Source organism: Netta rufina (genome assembly GCF_964035555.1).
Source record: "Netta rufina genome assembly, chromosome: 15".
Taxonomy (NCBI): domain Eukaryota; kingdom Metazoa; phylum Chordata; class Aves; order Anseriformes; family Anatidae; genus Netta; species Netta rufina.
Window position 1 is genome coordinate 7,530,265 of NC_140138.1, and position 18,533 is coordinate 7,548,797.

The 18,533-nt window shown below is 40.2% G+C and overlaps 2 protein-coding genes across 3 annotated transcripts in view; one reads left to right on the forward strand and one right to left on the reverse strand.

The window, feature by feature from the left end:
- The window catches only part of GTF3C1 (general transcription factor IIIC subunit 1), a 42,602-nt gene extending 41,830 nt beyond the window's left edge, over positions 1-772 (reverse strand). For both annotated transcript variants that reach the window (XM_084296212.1, XM_084296211.1), the window contains exons 1-2: positions 547-772; positions 149-358 (exon numbers count right to left, since the gene is read on the reverse strand). In XM_084296212.1, coding sequence (XP_084152338.1) covers positions 149-358; positions 547-767 — 431 coding nt within the window. In that variant the 5' untranslated portion in view covers positions 768-772. The remainder of the gene's footprint in view (positions 1-148; positions 359-546) is intronic.
- Positions 773-800: 28 nt separating this feature from the next.
- Positions 801-18,533, forward strand: part of KATNIP (katanin interacting protein) — a 71,557-nt gene continuing 53,824 nt past the window's right edge. The window contains exons 1-7 of the mRNA XM_084295778.1: positions 801-832; positions 1,645-1,721; positions 4,246-4,415; positions 8,790-8,872; positions 9,785-9,919; positions 13,230-13,491; positions 17,526-17,675. Coding sequence (XP_084151904.1) covers positions 1,660-1,721; positions 4,246-4,415; positions 8,790-8,872; positions 9,785-9,919; positions 13,230-13,491; positions 17,526-17,675 — 862 coding nt within the window. The 5' untranslated portion in view covers positions 801-832; positions 1,645-1,659. The remainder of the gene's footprint in view (positions 833-1,644; positions 1,722-4,245; positions 4,416-8,789; positions 8,873-9,784; positions 9,920-13,229; positions 13,492-17,525; positions 17,676-18,533) is intronic.

Sequence of the window (18,533 nt, forward strand, 5' to 3'; positions counted from 1 at the left end):
AAAAGTTCATTACAGCCATAAGAAGAGCTGAATCACTTTTCCCCACAAACATCCCATTTCCATAGATTTGCACAAACTTGGTTACAGGAGTAGAGTTTTAAAATCAAGTTTAAACCCTTTTAGTGCCAGGTCGCAGGATCTCACTCACTTTTCAACAGCTTCTGTGTAAGTATAACAGGGCTGCAGATCCTTCCTCCTCACTTGATCAGTTATATCCACTCTCTCCTTAAAATACCGGCAGGAACCCTGTATGCCATCCTTATTATCCAAAACCATGTGGACAGGGTAAATGTCATCCAGCGGCACCGGATCCCTTTTGGTTTCGAGTATTCCCGTCTCCAGGTCTATTTCTTCATACCTGCCAAAAAGCAGCCGGCGTTTACCCAAACCGGGGGGGAACCGAGGGCTCCTGCGGGAGCTCTGGGGGACGGTGCCCGGAGGGAAGGGGACAGCGGGGCGGGACGGGGGGGGTGACAGCGGGGCTGGAGGAAGCCAGGGGGGGAGAGAGGAGGCCAGGAGGGGTGGAGGAGGCCGGGGTCTCCTCACCGGTCGTGCAGGCGGAGCGGCGGCCGCGCCCTCGGCAAGAGGTAGAAGCTGACGGCGGGCTGGGCGCTGAGCGCGGCCCACAGCAGCTGCTGCGTGGCGGGCTCCAGCGGCAGCGGGAACGGGGGCGAGCGGGTCCCCAGGCGGTGCCACAGCGCGCTCAGCGTGACGCCGTCCAGGCCCTCCAGGGCCACCTCGTCCAGCAGCGCCCACAGCGCCTCCATGCTCCGCTCCGCGCCGCTTCCGGCACCCGGCGGCGCCACAGAAATGACGCCGCCGCCCTGCGCCGGTAACCGGGGAAACGGAGAAACAGGGAAACGGGGAAACAACAGGGCTGCGGCCTAGCGCGGCGCGCCTCGGCCCCGGCTCGCCCAGGCTGCCTCAGGCGCTGGCTCCGCGGGGCTGAGGGGGCGCGGGGCGGCCGCGCCTGGCTCTCGGCCCCCTGCTCGGAGAGGGGACGGAGGGAGCCGGTGGCGTTTGGGGGGCAACTAGGGGCGAGCGCAGGGGACCGGGGGCGAGCTGAGGGGCCGGGGGGACGCGGCGGGGATGTTGGGCACGGAGCTGGCTGGAGGTGACGAGCTTCAGCTTGTCGCCGTGTAGGAGGACGCCCTGCCGCAGCCTGTGGCAGCAATTCTGGGCTGCTCAGTGGGAAAAAGTTTGTGTTTCCTGAAAGGCAGGCAAGGTAAAACCTTTGATTAAACGCTTTAAATGTATCCAGGCTCCCAAGTTTTAGATCTAATAGCCGGCACGAGTGGTGCCCCTTCAGGAAAACTCTCCCATAGCTGGGCCTCGGGTGTGGCCTTCGCAATTGTGCCTCAGCATCTCTCCGCTCGGCAGCTCTCGGATTAAACACTGGTTGTACCCTCTGCCTTCCCCTTTTAGTATTTTGAGGCTCTTCAGTAGATTGTGAAGGGCTCTGAAAAAGTAATGAAAATTCTGTTCTTCAGGAAGCTTGCTTGTTACACTGACTGCATTGTGCGCTGTTGAATGAGGAGCTGATTTCAGTTTACAGCGTTCATGGTTACTGAGGGTGCAAAACCAGTAACAGTCTACAGTAAATTACTTCTCTTCTTAAATGTGGCAATTCTATATTCATTTCAGCTTAACACTAAGGATATGGTGACTGACTTTGATGAAAAACATGATGAATATTTAGTATCCCTTCAGCAGAGAAACCGGTAAGAGACAAAATTGATATCACTATTGAGTATGTAATTTCTGTTGTGTGCTATGTAATATTGTGTCTAAAATCAGCAGTGGTGAATATTAGTTTAAAAACTTGTGTTGTGAGGCCTGGTTTTCTGTGTCTTAAAGCATTCCAGTAGTTCTCTTCCCTTTGTTTTCCAAGTCCTTATTTTTGGAGGAGACTGTGGTGATATTTTTCCAGCATACCTTAAAATAAGATACAGCTTGGAGCTGACAGTCTTTGCCAGAGTAGTGGCTTGCTGCAAGTGGACTTACTAAGTGCTCGGCACAAAGGAGAGGCTCCTGTTGGCAGCCAGTAGCACTGAGTTGGCCAAATTGAAGGCTGTGTGCTCTAAGAGCAGCCAGGGATTTATCTGGGGGTTACTGACCTAGGGCGACCCTAACACCTTCGGTTGGGGAACAGGACTTGAGCAAAGTAAAAACTTTGAGGCAGACCCTGTTACACAGGGTAAGCAGACTTGTGAAGCACTGGTCCCCAGGGTGGGATTGGTTACCCATTGCTAAGTAAAATTTCAAAGCATTCAGAATGCTTTGAGCTGCAGTGCAAGTGGGATGTAGTTTTTGACCTGGATGAGCAGATCTCTGGGTGGTTTAGGGCTTGGGCTGCTTGTGAATGTTACCCTGCAGGATGGAGAAATGCTTTTGGAGCAGCCGATGGAGAGGCGATGGCCTATAATGGCCTGAACCTGCCAATTTCACAAATGAAAACCTGCATGAAGGGACAAGATTTGGCATTTGTTAGAGATATATAAGCAAATTGCTGAATTGTTTGTGTAGGCACAAGGCCTGATGTTTGTAATAAGTCCTCAGATTGTTAGGATACTAGCTCCAATAATATAGCCTGCTGGACACAGGATGGTGTGTGTATTAGATACATGTTCAGACTCTGCTCATGTTAACCCCTCTAGCCTCATCTGCTGTGACAATGCAGGAAACCTGGTTCTTGTGTATCTGGAAGCTCAGTTTTATTTTTAGCATTTGTAAACACATGTTGGAATGTGCAACTTTTAATGAGAATGGTGAACGGCCAAGAATTCTTAACATGAGTTAGGAATACTCAGTCAGAAGGTTATGTTTTTTGGTTAGGATGTTGTGTTAGGCCAAGGGTTATGTCAGCCTTGTTTTTTTTTTTTCACAGAGAGAACCTGAAAAAAAACCAACAACAACAACACACACACACACACACCAAAAAAAAAAAAAAAGTTCCATCAGCTGACTTTGAATAAATGTCTTTACAGGCAGGTGTCATCTCTGGCCATGGAGATGACTGGATTCTCAGTCAATGACTGAGAATAGTGAAGACTGAGAACGAAACTAATAGTTACATCTTATGATGAATGCATGTTTATTATAATAGAAGAGAATATGTTCTTGGCCCAGAGTGATGCTCTGCTGACAGTGTCTCTGACTTTATCCAAAAGGACGGGAGGGATCTTTTCCTGTAGAGACCCTAACTGCAGGGCTGGATTCCATCTCCTCTGACCTGATCGTAGCGAAATGTATGGTATCTTTCTCTACTGGAGTGGTGTTAGTCAGAATCTTCAGAGCTATGAAATTTCAATCTCACATGCATTTTACAGATTCCTCTGAACTCCTGTGTTATAAGCCAGTTGCATTGCAGCTGTTGATTTATTCTGGCAGAAAACAAAACCAACAAAAAAAAATCCACCCTCCACAACAAATAGTAAGGTTTGTACACAGCAGATTTAGAGAACTTAGTAAATTTTCAGTACTGCTGACATACTCATTGCAGTGTCTACTTATTAATGCAGAATTATTTCACCAAATTGTTAATTCTTAAAATATAGTATCTTTTTGGTAGCAGGAAGTAGTTTAAAAATTCAAAACTTCTCATTAGCAGTGTCAGTCTATGCATAGTTATGAATATTTGTAACTCATGTTATTTAAAAACTTGTGTGGATTTCTATCATAATATGTTTATAGACATTTAACTTACTATAAGTTCATCTTCTCTACACTTCTTAAAAAAAATCAAAGCCAAACAAACGAACACTAGATTTTATTCTTTTGAAGTTTTAATGAGTTTAAAGTTCTAGTATCTCTAACTACACTATTGACTTGGGGCTTTCCCCCTCAAGTTTTGAAACAAAAATAGTACTTCCTTTTTTTCTTGAAAAGAGCTCAACCATTTTAAGATTTCCAGAATTCTAAACAAAACTCTCTCAAGTTCTCAAGAAGAAAATTTCAGTAGAAAAAATGCCAAATGGAAAAAAAAAATGATGTGGAATGATAAACAGTATAGAAAAATCTAAGAAGTGAAACACTTGGTTGAACTTTGTGTCACAGGGTGTCAGTACTCATACAAGCATTAAAGAACAGGAATCGGTGCTGGAAGCTGTATTCTGAAATTGTTACTTGAGCTACAAACTTTTCTTTTTAAATTATTTTTGTGACACTGTGCCTTTGTATTTATTGCCAATATGATCATCTGTATATGTATTGTATAGGGATGAGTTATTATCCTTTCTACTTTAGGCTACTGAGGCATTTAAAAAGAAAGGATCCTACACAAATCAAACTGGAACAGTTAGAGCAAGGATTTTCTCTGTATATAAATGGAGCTAATTCAGAGCTGAGAAATTACCACAAAAAATTCAACTCACATGGCTACCTCAAAAATGAGACGCAGACCGCCAGGACAAATGGTAAGTTACATCAGAGTTTTATAGAGGTTGCAGCCTCAAAAATTTTAAATATTTGCTCATCAGAGCTTTAATTCAGTCAGTGCAGTTACCTGTCAGGCTGTGCGAATGAGGCAGCAGTGTTCAAGAACAGTGGAATGAAATTCCGTACTTCTTTCATCAGAGTACTTATTAAGCCAGTTGAATGTTACAAGGGGTCTCTGCAACACCCTATCAATTGCTCGGTTGATCCCTAATTAATTGCCATGTTTAATTTCCCCATCTCTCCACTTTTTAAAGTTATAACTAAAACTAGAAGATTAGAAATAGATATAAATTGCATTGTAAAATAATTATATACCTTTGTCTCATACATAACACTCTTCGTAAGTTTTAAGATATGATAGACTTCAGTATTGTCTGGTTTCCTGCAGACAAATGGCATTTGATTAGAGAGACTATAATCAAATTATAGACTTAAATTTTGTTCAAGTTATCATAGTCCTCTTAAAAAGACAGCTAATCTTTACTTAAATATTTGAAGTAAAGAAAATTTGCCGTTTTCTTCCTGTGGTTAGCTGGCTTTATTTGAAAAGTGAAATTTTATTTCTCGTTTAAGTCAGTCTGTCATAGAGAGCAATGTAGTAGTAGGAATAATTTTGCATGCATGAAGTTATAAAGAGGGAGCTTAGTGGCTTTCTAATCCATTTAGCTTAATGAAAATAAATGATTCCCTAAATCCCAATCTAAAGCATTTTACCAGCCTTCGTCTGTTATCCTCATACTTGCAACCTGTCTCATAGAGTGTATCTTCTTAATCTGTTGCTGTACGGATAGTGTCTGCTAAGCTTTTTTTCCCTAAAAAATTAAGACAAATATTTAAAAGTAATGCTTAATATGAACATTTATGATTTAAAGTTTATTAATCTCAACAGTACCCAAAGCTAATTTTTTTTTGTTCTAGCCATAACTCCAGCCTTCATCTCTTTCTTTTTTTTTCCCCCCTCCCTTCTACAATGGGTACATGTTACTTGTTTTTCAAATTTAAGTGAGTTCAGGCTTGTTCTATCAGTCTGTTCTATTGTTTCTTGCAAGTCGTAAAGCATGGGGTTGGGGAATGAGATTGTTACCTGTCTTTTCCCTTAGTTTTGCTGTTTTCTATAAGAAAGTAAGAGATTGCGTGTAAAGTTGCAAAAAGCTTCATGTTCTTGAATACCAGAAAAGAGGAAATTCTGTGCTTTTGTCATACTGGGGTGATATACTTTTAAGTAGCTGAAGGTGTGTAAACCAACATCTTTGACTTTTTGGTCAAAAAGCTGTGTGGAGCTGTTATGGCAGTAGCTGTAACAGAACTTTGTGAAGAGAAGTTTTCTCTTCAAGTTCTGCTGTGCAGTTGTTATCTCTAAGCCTAACCACGGTGTGTGTGTGTGTTTTGTTTCATTGTGGTTGCTTATTGCCCCTTGATTCAGTTCAAGTAGAACATTTAGCTTGTCTTTGGGATTTAAGATACTTTTAAGGACTTAAGTGGCAGTCTGTGTTCCCTTCCTCAAATCCATCAGCTTTGAGACAGTGGCATTATCTCTGTAGAAGAGAACTCAGTGTTTTGCTGTTTCCTAGCTATCCAATATTCTTTTCTTAAACATATGCAGCTGCAGTGAAAAATACCAACTAAATCATCCTGTCATTTTTCTTCTACCATTTGATTTTACCAGTAGAGTCGAATGTGGGCGTTATTGGTGATCTATATAAAATTCTTGCCTGGAGGTAGTATCTTAGCAATTCTGTAGTCTGTTTCATTTTTAGGCATTTCTTCTCAATGATTGAACATTATTTTACTCTCAGAAATGATTTCTGGCTAAGATACAGTGCTGAATTTTCTTCCCTATCTATCCCCAGTAAGAATTATTGCATCATTTATTACTTCTAGAACATCCATCTATCAGATTAGTCTTTTCTAAAAAATTAAGAATGTGTGATGCTTAATAGTACAGAAAGGACTCCACACTTCCTGAAAGCGTCGTCATAAATCTCTTTGGGCTATTTTCTTTGTCTGTGTTTCCTAGAAATAATTAATGATAATAGTGATTGACACACTTATGCTTAGGCTTGATAAATGAATTAAAGTAGATGATGGGCTTATAATATGTAGAGTCAGGAAGCTGGTCTCCACGTACACTGTCATTTATATGGGTGTGTAATCCAGACAGTTTTACAACCAAGTCTGTACTTTCAGTGAATGTTGATGTAGTCAAAGAGATTTCTTAAGGGCAGCGCGGGGTCTCCTTGTATTATGACTAATATTTTAGTGGTGTCCTACTCAGTCCTTGGCTACTAGAATAGGCACTGTCAGCTTGAGTCTCCAAAGATACTCCTACTAGGGAATGACAACAGCGGACCTATTTTGTGTGCTGAAACAGGTAATAGTTTGTATTCATATTCTATCCATCCCATGGGAAGAATGTTTTTGCCTCCGTTGCAAACATCTCTTTAGTGTAGGTGACTCAGTTGCATCATCTTCTACTTGGGTTTTGAACTACTGTACTTTAGTGGCTTGGATTTGGTCACAGGAATCCATCACAAAATACTCAACTCTGAGAACCAAATACTCAGCACTGGTGGCATGAGTCCTACCCTGTCCCCTTTTCTTACTTATGCTTGTACCATACATGATGACCTTCTGGGCACTTGCTTAGAAAATAAGGATTGCTTAGGAACTGAATGGTAAAAGTGTTTCCACTTTTGTCCAAAGCAGTGACCAAATCAGACCATGCTTCTAGCATTGTAATCTCAGGACAGATCACCCTTGGTGCCTGAGGAGCCCCAAAGCAGTCAGCCCCAATGCTGATGACTGCGAGGTATAGTTGGAGTTATTTAGGATTAGCCTAACAGAGTAACAGGAGCTATAGTTGGAAGGGATGTTTTACAAGACAAGATGTCAGGTATCTTATTTCCTCCCTGGAACAATCCATTCCCTTTCTTCTCTGCCCTGTTTCAGGCCTCTGGGAGTGAATAAGTACTTTGTGTAGAGGCAACAGAACAAGCCTTTGTTCATCTTGCTCTGTAGTTTTATGATCACTCGAAATTGACCTAAGCCTGCATTGTTGTACTAAGAATGGTACTACCTCTTGCTGTTCTCTCCTACATGCTTGTGCTAGCGTTTGTACAATTGTGGACAACAAGTACAAGTGACTAAATTAAAAGTAATCTTTGTTTTCTATTCTTCCTCAGTTAAATCTTGCTGATAAATTTTCTGAACGGTTCACTGCACAGGTGCAATGTAGGGTTGCCCAACCCAAAAAAGAAAATATGGAGTTGAGAGTTGGGAATGAAGAACCTAATCTAATTTTGAAGTAAATCCTGCTTTGAATGAAAGGTTGGACTAGGTGACCTCTATAGGTCCCTTCCAATGTAAATCTTCTTGTGATTCTATGACCTTGGTAGGAATGCTGCTTCTTTTATTGGTTGTGCCAGTTTCTGCTGGCTTAAGATGACCACTCAATTATGGCTTAAAGAAGACAGGTTTTGCATCAGCTATTTTTCTTCACTGAAAAGAAATGGAAGCTGTAAATCTGTCTTGGACATAGGAAATGAGATGCCTTTATTTAGGATTGTACTGAGAGTGTTGATGATGTCCTTGCTGTGTTGAGGATGCTGATGTGACCTGCAAGATGTGCATCTTTGTGTCTCAGTAAAAGCATCTTTTAAAAAATCCATTGCTGTGCTGTAAGTTGGGACTATTTCCAGTACAGGGACCTTTTGTTCTGCTTGACCATACAAAGAATTTTCACCAAAGTTTTGATACCAACTCTCCCTCACCTTAGAAATGAAGGAAAATGATTGTTTTTCCTTTGTGTCTGACTTGTCCATGAAGAATGCTTCTCTGCACAGTATGTTAAATGTCCAATACATTGTGTTTAATCTGCCAGTACCTCAGTACGTTGTCTTAGTTTGAGAGTAAATGTACATACAAAATCCCTTTGTAAACCCAGCACAACATCTGTTCTTCATCAGGGCCCTGTCTATCAAAGTCTGCCTTCACCTTCACTTTACCATATACCCAGCTAGGAGCAGGAATGGTGTGCACACCTGTGCTAGAACAAATTTCTGTACTTCATGTCAGTGAATGTGGGGCTGTGCATGCTGTTGTGCTAACATAGCTTTAGGCAATTTATTCTCTTGAATATGTGTGAGGGTGATTTATCCCCAAAGAGATTCAAAACTCTTGCTACTAGTACATAACTAGCCAGTATTTGAAGTGGAATGCCTTTTCAGTTGTTAATGTTATTCTCATATCAAAGATACGTTCTTCACTCTTCATCTGGGGGGAAAAATAATGTGAAATAAAGTATGTATCCTCAAATATTGTATTTCTGCTTCCCATCTTCTAATTCTTCTTAGCAGCCCAGCTAAAAGCCAGTGAGTTGCAAGAACGCAGCACACAGACTGCACCAAGCAAAATACAACGCAAAGGATGGCTTCAGGTAAGAAGCAGTTTGAAGTAATGCATCTTTGAACTAATTCTTACATCACAAATAATTTTGTGGGAAATTGATTGCAATTAGTGGAGGGTTGGCAGTTTATATGCTTTGAGATTCTCATAGAATCAGAAACTTGGTTTAGTCTGGATACTGGGTGACAACATGAAATGATACTCTGACCAGTTTTGTGTCTTCTTTGAAGCCTAAAGTGACAAATATCATTGGTTTGGGTTCAGTGACATCCTTTACAAGACACTTTAGTATCTCACTTAAAGGATGACTACTCCTCACCTACTCAGCCTGTCCTTCTCAAAGAGCCTCTCTCCATGACAGTACTCCAGCTGTGGTGGGATATGGTTCATACATCTCTGACCCTGGTGACATTGTAGCCTGTAACTGGACACACACCTGTAATTCTTTCTGTTTGTTCTCCATTAGCATAGTGACATTTCAGAGAGTCACTTATGTGTGCAAATTCACCAGAGCAGGCTTGAGGGCTTTCCCCGGGAGGTTATTCTGCCAGCACTTCTGTACGTGCATGTGCTTTAAGCGATTCCACTTCAGCTGTTATGTTGATTGCTATATCTCTACTCTTATCATTTTTTCACTTGTTGAGGTGAGAAAGTGAACCCCAATGGGAATTGGGTTTGGTTCCAAACAAATGATGTGTGCTGGGCGTGACCATGATGTGTACTCCAGGGACTGCAGCAGGTATGGAGTTTGACTGGGGCACTGTACACGTCAAACAATAATGCAAGGGCCCAAAGGTGAGCTGAGAGAGGACAGAAACCTTCCATGGAACAGAGGGGAAGAGGATTGCTCGATCTTAATATCATTATGTAAAAGATTATTATTCGTTTTGTACTGCTGATGGCACTAAAGATGTCTAATTTCTTTGTATGTTCCTTTTAACAGAAAACTGTGGAGATTAAAACAGAAAGGGGGACTAAACTCTGCATTAAACCTCCTCTGGAATACTCTGAGGATTTTGAACCTTATGAAAGCTTGAGCCTGGAGAGAAATAGTGATGATCCTCTCCATTACTCTCAGGTACAATTAGCAGTTGCCTTCTATAGTTTATGGAAGTGTCAATTGAAATGCGAGTGGGGCCAAGTATTAGTATTGACTAGAGCATGCAAACCTGATATATAGTATTGACAGTAGGTACTGTAGGATATAATATTGGATAAGGATTCAGGGATGTACTACCTATAATGTGGTATCTTAAGTTTGAAAGTCTGAATCCTCCTCTGTCCCTTCTGCAGGCTGGTAATGGCTGAAACTAGCTATAGCTGATTTCTGTCCCCAAGACGTTTGTTCTCTGTTACCAGGCTACAACCAACAGATTGGCAGCCTGCAGATTTTGGGGAATCCATGTTAGAAGAAGCCTAATGTAATCCAGACTTGCTCTATCAAACTGAATTTAGTCTTAACACTGAACACCATTTAAAGAGCCTTAAACTAAGCTTACATTTATAGAATGTTCCTTTAGGGAACTAAATTACTTGATATTTGAAACAATAGTAAGAAATGAAATAATGACCTGCTCTTAACCATGTGGCACTTTAGCTCAACTTACGGATCTGCTTAGTGTTTACTCACCAGGAGCTGCAAGGATTATGTTGCAACTATCAGAGCAAAGCAACTGAATCTTCAGATAGGCTACCCTTATAAGTGTTGCCTTTCCAAATAAGATCATCCCTACTCCCATTTTCTATTCAGGAATATTTAATTAAAAGTTTACTTAATAAGTAGTGTGGGTATAATATGTAGACAGTGATTTCTATTTTAAGATTTTTCTTTTATGACACTCCGCACACTTGATGCTCACATCAGTCAAGGCCTGACCCTCTCTGGACCAGTTCAGACTGGCACCCTGAACTCATGAATACATCATTCACTCTAATCATATGGCAGCTCAGGTTCTGGGTGGTAGGCACTTGAAATGCAGCTGTTTGACCTTTTGCAGTGTGTGAGGTCCATGCCTGCATCAGCTGGTGACAACCACTAATTGACTGTAGATATGGAGTAAGCTGAGTAAGCCCCAGGCCAGTCTCTTTGACTATGTGACTAGTAAGGCTGTTCAGTGGTGGCTTTTACCCACAGTCTGATCTAAAAAAGCAGTAAACAGCAATAGGCTCTGTATGCTTGTGTATGCTCAGTTCTGTCTCTGATTTTGTCTCTGATATTGATGAAGCTCTAGAGGTAAAAGTCCATGTGACTATATTGTTATTTATAATGTTCCTTTGGGGAAACATAGTTAACTTGCAGATTTGCTAATTTCTCTTACAGTTTGCCTTGTTGTTGAATCTCGTGACTCATGATGTCTTTGGTCATGAGTCTCTTTATCTTTCATTATTAATTTTTATTTCATTGTTTTGTGATTCCTGCTCAGCTGTTTGTGGATGACTGTGTTGTAAATCGTGAAACATTTTTCACGAGTCAGGATTCTGTGAGTCTGAAGGAATGTTTTTTGAGGTTTGGCATATCCAGAAGATGCTTGGACTAGCTGCTAAATCAACAATGATCTTAATTAGCAAACAAGTAGATGGAATTTCACTGCCTTCTCCCTTCTCTGCTCCTTTGCCTTCCCCTGTCATGCCTTAGTCCAACACATACCATCATTAAAAGATGAGAAGCTCTTTCCAAAACAGAAATTGCTAAGCTAATATATTCAGAAGAAGAGGTGACACAATATTTAAGATGTTTAACAGTATTAATTTGAGTTTCAAAACTCCTGTAACAGAAGACTTGAGTCTAGCAGGTCACGTTATAAAGGCTGATGAATATCTCACTACACGTCTTAAGGTTTTTCTCAGTGTTTTTTTAAACCTGTAGCTTCCAGTTCCACACATGTATACAATCTTAGCGTATGTACACTTCATGTCTTTAACAATGGAATGTTAGAAAACCAGACTACCTTTTTCTGCTTCTTTCTACCTTTCCTGTACTGCTTTTGAGCTTATGATGTATTTTTTGCTCTACAAAACACAAAATTGCTTACAGTGATGTATTTTTATAATCATTTAAGTGTAAGTAGTAATCTTTTAATTTTAACCCAAAACTCCACTTACTCTTTGTATCCCAGGTGGAAATAATTCTGGTTTTCCTGAAGTTGTAGTGTGTTCTCTTGAATATCTTAAAACCTCATTAAATTTGCTTATAAGTTAAAAGAAAGCCCCTACAATTCCCTGTCAAACAGCTGGAAATATGCTTAATATCAAACTTCAGGTTGCTTATAGACCCTCTTTTTGAACCTAGGTTTGCCTGTTCTTTGTAATATGTTTCTGTCAACGTGGCTTTTCTAACAAATGTAATCTGTAACAGGAGAGCAGCTTGAAGCTTTCATTACAAGCTGAACATACATTGTCATGGTTCATTTGTACCTCACATAGCTTCCAGTTTTCATTTTACTCATACTGTTTGCTTACCTATACTTCTATCAAAACAATACCAGCAAAGGTAGGAAAAGTAGATTTAAGATAGACAAGATCTTTGCCTTTTACATTCATAAGAATAAAAGGCTCCCCAGCATTATCTATGCTGTTTGTGGCATATGCTGTGAGAAGATGGGGAGTTTTTCCACAGTAAATTGATTAATTTTTGCATAAAATCCTCTTGCTATGGGTCCAATTCAAAACCTCTTTGCAAACTGGAAGCTTAGTTCATCAGGCTATGTCTTTTCTACTGCTTTTTCAAGTACAGATATGTACATGCATATTATCACATATTAAATTACTTAAAAGAGATCTTGCTGTTGCAGACTCACAGCATGGCTGAGGCTGGAGGTCCCCCTGGGCCCATCTGTGCACCCTCCCACCCCCAGCCTGAGCAGGGGGCCCAGGCCCACGTGGCTTTGGGAGATCTCCAAGGAGTAAACTCCACAGCCTCTGTGGGCAACCTGTGCCAGGGCTCTGGGCTCCAACACCTGCACAGCACAGAAGTGCTTCCTGGTGCTCAGAGGGAACCTCCTGTGCTCCAATTTGTGCCTACTGTCTCTGGGTCTGACACAGTGTAAAACTGTAAAAATGTGTGTCCTTGCCTTCTCCATTACTTACCTCCTGTTTTTAAGTTACTCCTAAAAATTGGTTTTGCACAAAAATTCCTAGGCCTACAGAATTTCCCTGCAAGGACTCTGACAAGAAAGTACATTGGAGATGTAGGATGATTTTTCTTTACATGTCTTCACCAGGGAAATGAAGACATGACATAGGAATATGAATATCTTTAACTACATCATGGCTCTGAGTTCATGAGAAGATTTTTCTTTCTCCTATGGGAGGAAGAGGCAGCCACATTGGTTTATTTTAAAATAAATGTTTGAGCTTTCCTGACAACTTGTTTGTCTGAATTGTATCAGAAACTGAAAAACAGCTTGCAACTCAGTGTAGAAGAGAAAAAGATGGAAGAAGAAGACTCTGTTAGTGAGGATTATGACTCTGTTGAAGAAGTGATTTCAGAACCATCTTCTACTGAGGAAACATCTACAAGCTTAGAAGGCCTTCAATTGCATAGCAGTAGATCATTGCAGAAAGAAGCTTCTGAACATCAGGATGCTGGGAGATGCTCTGGCCTTGATTCTGGTGCCCTTACTGTGCTGGAGTACAAGCAGGATCAAAGTAGTAAGTCTCTATGTGTTATACTACTACAGTATTGTAATAGTTCTTTGACAGCATTGTTTTTAAGGGAATGTTTTTAAGGGAATCACTACAGGTTTGTGCTGTAATTCAAAATACCAATGTCCACAATCAGGTGCTGGAAAGGCGTCATACCAGTGTAGTGTCCTTGCTTTCTTTAAGCAAGTGTGCACCCCTACTTGCCTCTGTTCCTTCCTGGGTAACACAGAACCAGCCAGGTTTGTGTTATGTCTTTGGGTAGACTTTTAATAAAGACTCTTCTCTTACTATATGTCCTTATTGAAATAGTGTTGTTTTTTTTTTTTTTTGTTTTTAAGTATAAGTTAATAGATTATAAAGATACAAAGATGATAGCCTGTTTCTCATAGTCCCAGAATCCACATTGAGCCTGTGTATAGTTAAAATCAGAGGTACAACATTCAATTTGTATGTATATATGGATAGACATCCTATAACAGTGATGGGTAAATAAATATGACAATCATTGCCATAGGGTATTTAGAAGGTAAAATATATTGATGGCTTCAGGAGCAGTTTTAACAAATTAATGGGTAGCAAATTCATTGTACTTTATGAGCTAGCTGCAAGCTTCAGCATGGTGAAGAATTGCACCATATATTCTATATTCCTCCCTGTTCTATATTCCTTGCTGCTGTCAGAGATGAGATCATAACATAGCTGGTTATTTGTTCTCATCTGGTAGGGATCTCTTATGCCCAAGGGAGCTGTACACTGGGATTTGCTGTGCTGTTTGCTAGAGGAAAGACAACTGAGGCTGTAGGCGTACATGGCTTCTCAGTGTTGACAGCTGCTTCCACTTCCAGCTGTAGCTTCAGCCTTCTAGACCAGCTTTTCTCTCAAGGTTGCACTAATGAGTTTGAAGTCCTCAGGGATGCAGGTTTCAGGACCAACATGGGGAGGAAAAAATAACAAAAATAACAACAAAAAAAAAAAAAGAAAAAATAAAAGAAAAGAAATTAGTTTCTGTATTATGTTACAGTGAAAGTAATATGCAGAAAAGCTTAACTGTTTTTGACAAATAAATACTTGCTTCTGAATACAGAAGGCATACAGTAGACACTCTCTCTGGTTCCTGGGCTGTAGGTCCAGCTTTTACATAATGATATAAATCAGAGCGAATGACTGCATCACCCAGTCTGAACCTGTACAGCACAAGACCTAGCATTTCTATGAATGAATTCCAGGTGTTCAGGAAAATTTTTTTGTTTTTAAGTGTTAACAGTATATCAAACAAAATGGTAATGTTGTTGCAGACTGCTACTCCAAGGGCAGAGTATTTCTGTATTAGTAGTATCTGAGAACTTCCTGTTTTGTTTCTTAATGTGCTATTTGCAGGACTGTGTATGAATAAGTGTATACCAGGGTAGCTCAGTTCTTCTCAGCTGCCTTTTCCACTGATTCAGAATCATGGTTTTCCACTCAGAAATTTCTCTTATTGCTTCCTCAGTAGCTCACTGTGTTTCACATGATAGGTCTTTACTGTTTATTTTTGTTAGCACAAATGTTTGCCACAGTTGAAAAAATAGCTCTTTAAAAATGCTATCTAAAACTTGTGCTGACATTTTAACTCCTCATTCTTCACCCATTTTATTTGTAATGTTTCTTCGTTTCTGCTATCCAACATCCCTTCCTCAGATTGGCTTTCCTTCTGAAATTCCTTGGGATTGTCTCAGAGAATCCACATCACATAAAGCTTCAAGGCTTTTCTGGAGGTGTGTCATGATGGGGTTAGGGGTACCAAAACTGCTTGTCTCTTCATCCATCCTGTTTGTAATATGCACTTATCAGGTGTGCATACATGTATTTGATGCATGTGCATAGTCTTAAGATGATTCTCATGTTCCAGGTAAGTGTAATATTTCTAAGGCACTGAACTATGATCTCCTCCGCCCCCCAGAATACCTCATCTGCTTTTTTTTTCCTTTTTTTCTTCCTAATGGGAAGTCGCAGAAGTTTCATGGTTTCTGCTTTTACTTGAAGATCTATTTCACTGCTGTGATGACCCTGGGCTCCGGCTCTCCTCCAACCAAGCCCATGTGTTGTGCTTTACTGAGCACTAAGGTTGGAGAACATACCAGGTCTCCAGCTTAATTAGCCTTCGAGTGGACTTGATTGAAAGGAATCAAGTCTTTTCTAAATGTAAAAGGTACAGTGGAGTGTAACAATTGTAAACTGGAATACAACAGAAACTTTTATGCAAGGAGTAACAAAGGAAGCAATAATTTTTCATTGTGAAGAGAGATGTTTGATTCTAGAAATGCAGAAGGGATTGGACTGAGCTCTATAAAATAGCATATGGTGCTAGTATATTAATCACTTTCATTTGTAATGCAAGGACTGAGAGCAGCAACGATGTTTTCAGGCAGCAAGTCTAAAGCAAATACAAATAAATGGTAGCTCCCAGTGCCAAATGATGTGACAGCCAAATTTTAAGTGCATTCAAGAAAGATTTACACAACTTCATGGAAGATGATAGGGACGCTGTTGTTTGTTAAAAATGTTTTACACGCATCTTCCTGTCCAAGAAGTCCTTAAAGGACTGGTCAGTGTTTCTCGAGGAGAGTGTTACTCTGGTACTGCGTGCTCAGAGTGTGCCCTCATCTGGCCACTGTCAGGCAGGTTCTTGTGCTGCTCCTTTGATGTGACTTCCTTATGTTTTGCTTTCCCGTTACTTGGTTGAAGATTGTCATGCAGACTTAATCACTGTCAGAGCAGCTCTGCTGGCTCTGGCATGTGTGGGGAGATGTAAACAGAAATTTATTGTCATTCTTTGATTTCTTCCATTTTTCTGGGACTCTATGTTTAATTTTTTTTTTCTTCAGGGATAACCAAGATATAGCCCTGGTAAACCCACTTGCATCACCAGGTCTAGACACCTGAACAACAATTGTCTCAGATTGAGATTTCTCAAGAGACTTCTGAAAGTATATTTTGGAACTGTTTTTGCAGTAATCAGAGCAGCCAAATTTTCCTAGTCTCAGCTTCCTCCATTTCACATTTTTGGGTGCTGGATGCCTGTTATCATAGCATGTGCTATTTAAGCTTGATTGTAGATCTGTCAATTTGCCAGATGGATTTTTAGCTACTCCCCCCCCTACCCCCCAACCCCATCAGGTCTTCTTTGGAGACCTCAGTGTCCAAGCCCAGAACCAGTCACTAGATCTCATTGACAATTAGCTTGTTAAAAGTAGAAAGTTCAGGCAGAAACCAGACTTAGTTTCCCAACCTATTTCAGATACATTCATTGTTCCATTGTTCTTTTTTTTTTTTTTTTTCTTCATCTGTAGTTAATTGGTCAAGTAGAGAGGAAAAATCTTTGCATGAATTGAGTAAAGGAGTGTTCTTTTGCTCTTCTTAATATCATGGAAATGAGTAGTGTGTGGAAAGGCAGCAGCAGAAGACAGGAGAGGAACAAGGGGCACAGTGGCAGCGTGAACAAGATATGTGATTTTATTTTTTCTAGTGAGAAGTTTCAAAGCTGTGATGCAAGCAAAGGAATTGTTAATAATTCTCAAATGAAAGAGTAGGTAACTGTTCTTATGAAATGCACTACGCAACCCTCTCCCACTTTGGAACTTCTTAATAAGACAGTTTTAAGATATTTTTTGGTACAACTATATTAATTAATGACTTGGTTTCTTGTGCTTCTTGTTTGTTTTTTTTTTTTTGTTTTTTTTTTTTTTGGTTTTGTTTTGTTTTTTTCAGTAATGCTGAAAAATACCTGCTGCAGTCAGGATATACTGGTCTAACATACTTCACAGTGAAATATTTCATTTTGTTTCGCTAGGTCAGTGCAAGCCATGCATATGTATTAATACATCAATAGAATCGCGTCAGTAAAAGGAAGGAAAGATATGGGTTATCACTTTACCTATGCCAGCATAATTAAAGTGGCAAAACTTAAGTATTTAAGGTCCAATAAATTTTTCCTGGCTGACTGTTCCCTAATATCTCTGAAGTTGATTTTTTTTTTTTCCTGTTTCCTTATTATCTTGCAGAATTGAAGCCAGTACGAGTTCTCTCAGCAAAAAGAAAAGATAATGCTGAAATGTACATTCCTGTCAGACCAGTTGTGGTAAAAAATAAAATCAGTCGGCCACTCTCTGCTGAGTCCTTGCAGCTGGAAAGACATGAAAGAATTTGCTATAGTAAGAAATAAGAATATATAATGTCAATAAGGAGAGTTTTCATGCTTTTTTCCCCATTGGTTTGGGTGTAATTTCAGCGCACATCTGTCATAATGAAATTTTTCTTAGCTGTTGTCTTTTTGTGTTGTTTTTAGTACCTCAGGAGTTTTAACTTTTGTAAAACTGTGAGAAAGTCTAGAGCTTGTACACTTTGGTCTTCAGATGTATCTTTATTACCTTCCTTCTCTTTTTGCTTCCGCACCCTAAGACTTTATTTTCCTTTTGTTCCTTGTACTTGCTCTGTGTTTCTCATTTTCCTGATGGAGATCTATTCCTTATGGTATTAACAGAAGTGTGTCCTAAAGTTAGGAATTTAGCCCTTGTTGAAATACTTACACAATGCATTTACAGCAGGAAATGAACATGGTTTTCCCACAGCAGAAAAAAACAGCTTTCTTGCCGCTTTGGGTAGACAAATGATAGATGGGTGCAAGGACAGCACTTAAGCACAGTAGAGCATAACAGTAAATGGTGCTAATATCATCTTCAACAAATATTGCAGGAGTAGTGGAATGGAATCAAAATTTAGTAATGTGCATGTCTAAAACGGTACTGTGCTGTGATACTGGTGTCCTGTCCCATTCTTTGTGCCCACCTGTGTAACTGCATGTGGAAGGAGAATCACTGCTTCTGTAAGTGTGTCTGGTTAGGGACCTTTACAATATCAGCTTTTCTCTTTTTTTCCTCATTTTCCTTTTAGTAAGCAGATGAGGAATCCATAGACAACATACAGAGACACAGACCAGACTGGCAAATAAGGGAGGCGGAAAGAACCAAACCTAGTCAGTCACACTAACTGATAAGGGCATGTGGAATAGG